The sequence below is a fragment of the Lytechinus pictus genome, chromosome 19 (assembly GCF_037042905.1).
Source record: "Lytechinus pictus isolate F3 Inbred chromosome 19, Lp3.0, whole genome shotgun sequence".
NCBI classification, from domain to species: domain Eukaryota; kingdom Metazoa; phylum Echinodermata; class Echinoidea; order Temnopleuroida; family Toxopneustidae; genus Lytechinus; species Lytechinus pictus.
Window position 1 is genome coordinate 10995707 of NC_087263.1, and position 10727 is coordinate 11006433.

The 10727-nt window shown below is 37.1% G+C and overlaps 1 protein-coding gene across 1 annotated transcript; it reads right to left on the reverse strand.

Annotated features, from left to right (window-relative positions):
• Positions 1 to 3030: 3030 nt before the first annotated feature.
• Positions 3031 to 9601, reverse strand: LOC135157600 (centrosomal protein of 290 kDa-like). The gene is made up of 4 exons (XM_064113884.1): positions 9415 to 9601; positions 7929 to 8031; positions 6388 to 6510; positions 3031 to 5587 (listed from the first exon to the last, which is right to left on the reverse strand). The coding sequence occupies exons 1-4, from the start codon at positions 9564 to 9566 to the stop codon at positions 5429 to 5431; spliced, it is 537 nt and encodes a 178-aa protein (XP_063969954.1). The 5' UTR covers positions 9567 to 9601; the 3' UTR covers positions 3031 to 5428.
• Positions 9602 to 10727: the final 1126 nt, after the last annotated feature.

Consider the following 10727-nt stretch of genomic DNA (forward strand, 5'->3'; position numbering starts at 1 on the left):
ATCAACTAAATCCCTCAAAAAAGATCTGCAACTCAAGTTTGAGGGATTATATAGTTTGTTACTGAAGTATTAAAGTGAAATTAGTATCATTTGAAAGCTTCGTTATTCTTCTTTACAACGATTTGCCATTTAAATCATGAAATGTATATTTCCCTGAATAAAGGGCGAAGTCAGAAGTGAACCAGTCTCCATATCTTTAGAATTCTGCCCCGGATGCAGGTGTCAGTGAATGTTTGTGAGTCTTCTTTAAGATTGAACGGAGTGGTTTGGGGGTTAGCGTTGTTGAAGAGATGTGCGGCGACTGTTGCCGTGATTTAGTGTTTGCTTGAAGTGAAAGCTTTCATAAATTTAAGATTTTAAACATCAATGAAACCAACATTCTCATCTTTTGTAAATTCAACATCTTAAAACTTTTTTGAAATGACAGGGTTCAACATTATTCCAAACACTTTCAATCGGTGAGAAATGAGAGTTCCTGCATCACTACATCAATACCATTTAAACTCGGTCCATCCTCGAAACGATTGGAAATTCACGATTAGAAACAACGATCTTGCAACATTTAATATATGGTATTGCTGCTTATCTATCAAGTCTAATCATTCCATGATAACATTATCATTGCAAATGACACATCATTGTAAAGTGGAATGATCATGCTTTCCAATGATACCATATTTACATTATGATAATGGCACACTTTTATTACCCTTCAAAATTGAGTTGAAGAACTATTTTGAGGGGTTTATTATAATAGCCACTATTATATACTTATGATTATCATCACCATTAGCAGCATCATCATCATCACCCTCCTCCTCATCATCACCATCGTCATCATCATCGTAATCATGCATCATCCTCATATAACTATCAACATCGTCATCATCATAATAACCATTATCACCATCATAATCATCATCATAACCATGATGACCATCACCATCATCATCATCACCAACATCATTATCATCATCATATATCATCTCCATGAATAGCATCGCCATCAGTATCATCATCAACATCATCATCACCATCACCACCACCACCGCCGCCGCCACCACCACCACGTACTACCACCACCACCATCATCATCATTATCATTATCATCACCATCATCTTCATCATCATCATCTTCACCATGCAACTATCAACATCACCATCATCACCATCATGATGACGATGATTATGATCATCATCATCTTTATCATCTTTATCATCACCATCATCATGATCTTTATCATGATCTTTATCATGATCTTTATCATCATCATCATCTTTATCATCATGGGCATCATGACTGAAAGACATTTAATGACATTCGGGAATGACGTAGAAGAATATTCATCGAGTTTGAACGGGTTCGGGCTTATTACAAGGCCTATGATGGGGTATTCACTATTTCTTTGTATTTTGCCATAGTTTTCCTCATAATATGAAATTAAGTTAGATTTCTCTCTCAACCTGATGAATTACCATACCTTTACTCTTTTGTGATTCAATGAAGATGGTCCTTATTGCCAAGTCTGCCCCAAAAATATTGCAATATTTTCTTTATTTGGCACAATAAAATACCAATAAAATAGACGGTGACAATATCAGCTCTCTCATTTGCATATCATCTGTGTCGCCAATTTTTTGTTTAATAGACCTTATACATGTGATATAGCGCCCTCCCTCAGAGGATATAGGAATATGTTTAAACGGGATTGCCAGAGATGTGCCAGCTGCAGATCACCAACGCATGAAAGGCAATGGCACTGACCTCTAAGATGGCGGTACGTTTACATCATTGCATATACATGTAGCTCTACATAAATGTTTTGTGAAAATAACGGAACTTTGAAATGTCATAACTTTATTTTTCATCCGATTTTGAGAAAATATTCAGCATTAAACTTGTTTGACTTCTTATCAAGATGAACTTTTTTTTTTTGGGGGGGGGGGGCGGGGTGGTTGGAGGATGCTGAATTGCCCGCTCTGATAAACCAAGAATTTTGTTCAATATCCCATGAAAATCATATTGGTAATTATCATTTCTAATATTCTGCTATGGAAGTCAAATATGTTATCAAAATATTAAGAGCAAACAATGTGGATTTCTCATGGAAAAAATGATGCTCTTGTTTTTATTTTTAGAGTGCATCTGAAAGGAATATAGGTAACTGCAGGGTCGGATCCAGGATTTTCCAAAAAAAGGGGGGGGGGGCACATTTTCCCCGAGCAAAAATTTGACAAGCAAAAAAAAGAAAAAAAAGTTTTCACTTTCAAGGGGGGGGGGGGCACACTTCTGTTTTTAACGGCACTTTTACATTACAAATTTAAATTGTGCCTCTCAAAGGGGGGGGGGGGGCACATGCTGGCTGTGCCCCCCCCCCCCCCCGGGATCCGCCAGTTGGTGACTCTGTCTTCATAGGCATTCATTTTACACACATTCAAGACTTTTGTTGAGGAGAACGCATTTTCACTTCTTTACCCATTCCCCATGTATGTATCTGTCTAACTATTCAAGATGAGTGTTAGTTTCCACACAAGATAATATGTCTTGTATTTTACAGTAATGTAGTGAACTTAGATCTCTCTTCATGTTTCTATTTCTATTCAGTTCTCTCTCTTTCTTCACCCTCCCCCTCTCTCTCTTTCTGTCTCTCTTATTCTCCTTCTATCCTTTAAATTTGGCCTAGCATGGATCATTGTTTGCTTTCAATAAGCCATTGTATAATTATGTATTTCATTTTCCTTCTCTTTTTTGGACATCATTTTCAAGCTCCTACAGCTCATGATGAACCTGCCATGTATATATTATCTGAATGATTATACCAATGACAGATATTATGTAATGTTGACAATTATTAATCATACATATGTGAATAAAATCAAATCAATGAAAAGTTTGCTGTTGTCTCCTGTGATTAGTGTCACACATACAGGGGCATCGCACAGGAATTATTGGACACTGATTCCTCTGTAAATAAAAACCAAAGATTTGACTCATAATGTAAAAAAAAAAAAAGAATCACAGTCAATATCTAAATCTGAGATAATATTTAATATCATAAATTAATTTTTTCCTGTATTTATGATAGAAACATATACAGTTATGTACAATACAACAATATTAAACGATAAGATATACCTTTATCATATAACATAAATTCACATACTATTTACAAGTACATTGGAAATACAAACAGCTCAAGGTGATATTTGAAAGGCATTTTGTATCAACATGATATAAATCAAGTTTGAATCTCTAAACAAAACAATGTGCAGTGAAGACAATGCCAGAGCTGTCGATCTTAACTGTGAAAAAATCCTATTCTCTATCTTTTTTAATCCTATTTTCAAGCCTATAAGCATATTGCTCTTTAAAAATTTTGAAAAAATAACCAAAAAGTCTTCATTCTTAACATTTTCAAAAATCTAATTTCTAGGGGAACAATCCTACTAAATAGGGTGAAATCCTGATTGGCAGCTCTGCATTGAAAATGATAAGATGCTTGACAAGTTGACACACAAACAGATATTTCCTGTTATGTAACCAATAACATATTGTTACCAATATTATGCCAAGTGAATCCTAAAATTTGATACTTGTCACACATTTGACCATATCAAAATAAAATGATTGACGAATATTAATGTAAAGTAATCCAGGGGGTGTTTCACAAAAGAGTTAAGTGAGACCTAAAGTTATGCTTGAATGGCGACGCCCAAGTGATAAGCAACATGCAATCCTATTGATTGATTCGTATTAGCGCGCATCCTCTTGATGTAACCAATGCAGCAATGCCTTTAATACTGTAGGCAACTTAGAATTTAAGTGCGACTCTAAGTCACACTTAAAGGCCCTGTCACATCGTTCTGTGCAAGCCTTGCTTGTGAGTTGCGGGAAACTATTTTTGTTACCCGCAAGTTGCCCGCATTGACAGTGTCTCGCACGTATCCCACACAGTTGCCCGCAGAAGCGTACGCAAGCCTGATTTACACACCGAAAAATCTTGATCGTGCTCAAAACTTAGGTGTGGGTGACTTGCGGGCAATCACCCACAAGACTTGCACGAAACAATGTGATACGGTCTTTACTCTCTGTGAAACTGCCCTAGGACTTACCAAAAAACATCCTGAAAAAAAGGGGAAAATTCACACAGGAAACACAGTCTTGAAAGCATGATAATATTGCTTTCATTCATATCTTGTGAAACTGCTTCATGGGAAAAGAATCGGGATATCGTATCACCAATTGATTGGATGGCTTTCATGTTTTTTTTTATTTGTTTCCACATTTTTTAACCAAACCATTAAAATGCATCATATGATTTAACATTGGCAATTCTGGCATTATTTCATTATCTCATCAATGAATCAATTTATTTATTGTCCAAAAGATCAAAGGAGCACTAAAACACACAAAAGGGCAAATTTATGAATGTTGTCATTACTGACAAATCATCTGTTTCTGACAATTACAGTAAAATGCTTGGATTTTGTTGGCTGAAAAGTTGGTGTGATTGTTGCTATAGTAACTGTCACTGATCAACCATCATGGAGAGAACTTGTTTATTGATATAAGGAATACTACCCGACTTGATTGGGTTTATTTCCGATTGGTCTAATGCCAATTCATCCTATTCCCAACTCGTCTACTATCATTTGGTCTACCATCAGTTCGTCCACTCACCACATGGTCTAATTGCCATTTTGTCCACTCGCCATTTCGTCTTATACCCAGTTGGTCCAATAGCTGTTTAGTCCATATACCATTTTGTCTAACTGGATTAAAAGTTAATTTGGGCAAACTGAATGAAAAGAAAATGGGTATTAGACCAACTGGTTAGAAGATGAAATGGCCATAGACGAACTGGTGATGAGACAAAGTGATGATTAGACCAAATGGTTCTTGAACCAAATGGCTGTTAGACAAATATTAATGGACAGAATGGCATTAGACTAAACAAAGGTAGACCATGTGATGAGTGGATGAGTTGGCACAAGACGAATCAGCATTTTACCACATGATTGATTGATTACTAATGAGGGGAGTGAGGGAGCGAGTTACCTCAGTCGGTAAAGCGCCTGCCTGTCGAACCAAGGGTCGTGGGTCTTAGTCCAGCCCGGGCGGATAATTGAAGCCTACAATGTGTGTAAACCCGTCCCTCCCCTTTTCCGGAGATGCAGGCTATTTACAGTTGAAAACCGTCCCTCGTATATGACGTTAAATGTAGGTCTCGTGTAGAGGAGAGTCACCACCTTTGCACGTTAAGAATCCACTGCACTTTCGAAAAGGGGAAACCCCAGTGCAGTGGTCCACCTGCATCCCTCAATCAGTTATATTGGGAGAAGAGACCTGCGGGTCATGCTGATTAAGTTTGCTTTTCGCCTCCCAGGAACAAGTGACGTAAAACAAATACTAATAATAATAAAGAGTTCAAGGGGGTATATTGACTTGAATACCAAACTGTTGACCTAAATTTCTCAGTTCTTCTTCATATTGCACATTCCTCTGTACCACCTCTCGGTAGTTAAATTTCAGATCCTCGATTTCCTCAAAGAAAGACGGGTCGAACTGCTCCAACTCTTTCCGAAGCTGCAAGCAAACACAAAATATGAATCACTGACAGTTTTTGAAAATGTATATCTACTCAATTTCCAAGGAAAGTGTTCGTAAGTTACACACAACCAATTCCAATCTTATTTATCTACAGTGTTCATTTGGTATACAAAAATCTGAGGGCTTTGCGTTGTATAGTATGGAAAAAGTAGTGGTGTTGATGCCAAATAATTCAGACCTTGTAGGTGTAAATATGATGCAATAGGACTTCAATTTTAATCCTTTGAAAGTTACAATTTGCTCCTAAGGTTTGAAAATGAATTCAGCATTCGGCTGGTCACTATTTGCTGTCAGTCCAGATTTGTCTGGCATCCTTGAAATGTTGAGAGTACTTGTGGCATGTGTCTCACTCTACTGACTTCTAAAAAAATAATGTTTACTTTTAGATATTACTTGCCCCTTTTTAGATGTATATAGTTTTACACTGCTCTTCTAAGTTGTTTTTATTGCTTTTTATATTGATGTTATATGGACATACATTCTAATTATCCAAACCATAAATAAATGATACCTGCCAAAAAATTTATAATCACAGAGCAATGAGAAAATGAAGATCATAAACATTACTGGCATATGCCTGTCTATTTATAGTGTGGTCCCACATGTTTTTTCCGGGAAAAGCATATGGCAATGAAATGAATACAGTTTCAAGCAAGCCTCAATGATTTCAATTAAACTTCGTTGGTAAAAAAAATCCTTTAGGATTGCTTCCAACCAATTCCTATCCAAATAAGATTTTTATACCAGAACTCAAACTCGGCTATAATTGTACTTACCTTATCATTCTCCTTGCGGAGCCTCTCCTTATCTAGCTCCATAGTCTGTAGCTCCATGCGGATCCTAACATTATCCTCCATCACTGAGTTATAGTTATGAAGCCGCTCCACTAACTCATCATCCTGGTGAGGAGGGGGGGGGGGGGGGCGAGTGGAAAAAAAAACAATTCACTAGAAGTAAAGCATAACTCTTACAAAAGATTAAAACACTAGTTGGATTCTCGGGGGCATACAGTTGAAGTTTATGCCTCCGCAATAATCCAAAATCAGCTCTATTGCATACTTTATTCTGATATTGTGGAAACCCTCAAAATTATCTAATCACATTGTTAATCACGTCGTAAAAATAAGAAAAATAATTTCTGATACATTCCATATATTCTCATTATTTGAAAACAAGTAGAATTTTATAGATTTAATGGGATCTGTGCGCTTGATCATTGACCTTGACACCACAAACTAATGAGACCATTATCACTCTTCACGCATCCATGATTTACAGATGAAGCTGTACACACAGCATTCTATTTAAAAAATTTGTATCAGGGCAAAAATAATTTTTTGATGATACAACTTATTGGAACTAAATGTTCGGTAAGTAGAGCCATCAAGAAATAGTAAGACAAGGATGAAGAGGAACACATTTAAATAAATGTGAGTGTAGGCTGACTGAAAGTCAAACGTGATGTTAGGGGTTTGGGAGAAAGGCATAACTTTACAGGGGTTGGAAGAGATGCTCGTATCATTTATCTGTGCTTAATGGTATTAGTAGGCTTAATTCCACTTTGGTGATTCATTGATTAGCTTGATCAGAGATAGAACTATTTAAATTTCTGTTAAAGTCTGCCTTTCTCCTAGAATAATAAGCCCACATCTTTGAATTGTATCACTGTCATTCCTTTTTGATTTCATACTTAAGTTAACCCACGTTTGAAGTCAGTGCTTCAAACACTTTTGAATTATCACAAAAATTATATATTAGTGGTACAGCCCGGGGTGGACTTAGACCCACGACCCTTCGTTCGATAGGCAGACGCTTTACCGACTGAGCAAACTCGCTCCCTCACTCCCATTGTTAGTAATCCATCAATCAAGATGTATGACCTCTGTGACATTTGACCTTTGATCTCTGTGCCCCAAAAACCAATCAGATCATTGCCACTCGAGTAGGCATACATCTCCCTATTTTGAAGTTGATACCTCAAATGGTCAATGAGCTATCACAAGTACATGGCATTTTAATACCCAGTTCCCACTGTTTCACGATTTGCCCCACGATTGAAACGGTGATCTTAATCGCATGATAATCGTAGCTATCGTATCAGACCATATAAGATCAGTTGTGGAAATCGTACTGATCACATAAAAAATTTGAATAGTTCAAAAATTCACATGATCAGTTACGGAAGGAAAATCTTGGCGTTCGTACCCAATCGGACCACAGTGGCAACGAGGCATAAGCTATATAATGACCTCTGTGACCTTGAACCTTTGACCCAGTGACCTGCCCTTGATGAAAATGCATCGTAAATGGTACCTACCTGCATAGTCGTTGATTCACCCTGGGACACCCCCTTCAGGCGAAATAGTTTTAGTTCATTAAGAAGCTCAGCTTTCTCATTCTCCAGTCTGTGATTGGTTAATCTAAATGAAAAAAAAAAGGAAAAAAAAACAACATTGATTTCATTCTATAAACTTACACACCTGCTAAAATATTAGGTACATTTTCTCGCTCTCCAGCCATTGACCTGTGAAAATTTTTCCCAGGCAAAGAAAAAATGTAAAATGAATATATATATTTTTTTACTTTATGATGATCTATGCTCTCTTCAATTAATATTTTGACCTTTCCCAGTCTTTGTAGGTAACTATCGACAAATGGCTTTCATTTGTAAGGTCTTACTACCCTACCAAGGAGGCTCCTGCGATAATACACGGCGAGTTGTATGCGGACTATGCTTAAGTTATTGACAAATTTTAATTCCGTCAAAGCAGTAATTTTAAGTAAAAATTAGATTATCGTTAGTGAGGAAAGCTACAAAATATCAGCCGGGCCAGACCGGTTACCAGTGGAGTAAAGTGCCGCTGGCATGGCTGGGCTCGTATCGTAAGAATAAGACATCATTTGTTTTAAATGTTATGTATTTCTCAATTTTGCCGATAGTCTTGATATCTGCAAATAATTCAGGGTTCAAAGGATCAACTTGACAAATTTTGTCGCTATGCCGCCGCGCATAAATTTTGGACCGCGCCACTCTTTGACTATTTACTTGCGCATCTTTTGAGACCAAATTGCGACGCCCGGGTACGCGGTTCTGAAATTACGCAATATTTGAAGGAGCAGGTCAGTCCCAAAATTGCTTAAAAACATGATTCCGCGTAGAAAGTCAATGCAAATTGTGTTTTTCAACCAAAAATCATAAATGTATGATTATTTTTACTTTTGTTGTTTTAGATGGATTTATTTTGTTATTCATGGTTGCAAAAGTGTCCCGGACAAAGTTCATAAAAAAAAAACAATAAACACCAAAAGTTTGAAAAAACATGGAAATACATAAGAATTACATAAACAATAAAATACATAGGAAATTAATAAACAATAAAATACATAGGAAATTAATTTTTTTGTGCAATTTTTTGGAGATTTTTTTTAGAAATGCAAAAATTGATATGTTCACCAAAATTAGCATTCTACTACATGTAGCTATGTAAAATGGGTTAAAGGCAAAAACATACACATAGAACAAATTTAGGGCAAATTTCATATGCTTATTTGCATAATTAATCAATTTTTTGAAAATGTTACTGTTCATCCGGCTCTACGCGCGTGCAAATTTTCGTGGCCATCGTGCAATCAACAACCGAGATCTGAGGGAGGGGGTGAAATTGACCCCCCAGTAATGTTGGTCCCAAATAGCCCAGTTAAGATAGGGATATGGGGTACCAGGAAGTCTGTGAATAATGCCAGATACTCAAGCCTGCCAACTATAGGGCATGTTGAGCTATCTATCAATTCAAAGACAATACCTTGTCTGTTGGAGTTGCTGAAACACGTCACCTTCCATCCTGCTACCTTCCACCGGGAATCGCTCTAAGATATTAATCTTCTCTTTCAGTTCTCCCATCTCTGTGATCATCAATTGTTCGCGCTGGGCGGAATCCTTCAGAAGCTGCTTCATATCAGCAATGACACCATTCTGGAGAAAAAAATACAACAGAATAATGACAATTATAATTTAAATAATTCTAAATGATAACATTTCATTCCAAACTCATTTCAACACCGAACATTCCAGGGACTTGTTGCAGAAATAGTTAAAATAAAACATAAAGTTTAATAATCCAACACAACTGGACTTTTGACCAATAATATGCACATATCAGATGTTTGCGCTTTATTTCTAATTTTGTTACATTTTCTGCAACAGGCTATACTTAGGCGAGGCGTCAAAAGCCCAAATGCGTTCCAACGCGTGCATAGCCATTGTTCCTTAATGAGAGTGTGCAAAGGAGTTCCAAGAGATTAGTACGAAGTACCGTTATATTCTACATTAAAGCTAATTTGCATAATCCGTACACGCTGGGGAACGGGGCAATTATTATCTCGATCGCTATTGGCTAATCCGCCGGAGCGTCGCACGAGAATACACTGAATAGTGCAAGTTCACATACACACACACACACAGCGCGCTAGCGTACACTTCACATAAAATGAGGTCAGTGTTCGGCGTGCACGTCGGATCAACATTTGCAGCGAAGCTTTGCAGCGAATGCAGCGCGTGAGGTGCGGGCGGATCTATACGAGAGGGGGAATAGGGGTTGCTTGGGGCAAGCTTCCTGTACAAAGTACCAATTAAAAAAAAAATATAAAATCCCGTGTTTACGAGAGTCGCGCAAGCAAAACGGTGGCGGATCAGGACATGCTTTTAAATTGTTTTGAGGGGCGAACGAGTGAAAATATATTTTGTATACCTTTCGTTATGAACTCCCGTTCTCCATGACGAAATATAATTGACGAAAGGAAAGTAAAACAGAATAGAAGTCACAAACATCTCAGATGGGTGTGCGATCTATCACAACATGTTTTAAAGTTGTTTTTAGGGGTCAACAAGTTAAAATATATTTGATATGCCTTTTGTTTTGATCCCTTGTTATCCGTTAAGAAATATTAAATACGTCTTTTCTCGACGATGTTGGAAACGTAAATAAAACAGAATAAAAGTCACAAACATCTCAGAATAGTGAGCGATCTATCACGACATGTTTTAAAATTGTTTTTAGGTGTCAACAAGTTAAAATATATTTGATATACCTTTCGTTGTGATCCCTTGTTGTCCGTT

Excerpts from the sequence above, each read along its gene's own strand:
- LOC135157600 (XM_064113884.1), bottom strand. The coding sequence starts at position 9,566 with ATGAAGCAGCTTCTGAAGGATTCCGCCCAGCGCGAACAATTGATGATC. Across the intron at positions 6,511-7,928 it reads GTGAATCAACGACTATGCAG|GATGATGAGTTAGTGGAGCG; the intron begins GTAGGTACCATT and ends CCTCCTCACCAG. Across the intron at positions 5,588-6,387 it reads TCCGCAAGGAGAATGATAAG|CTTCGGAAAGAGTTGGAGCA; the intron begins GTAAGTACAATT and ends GTTTGCTTGCAG.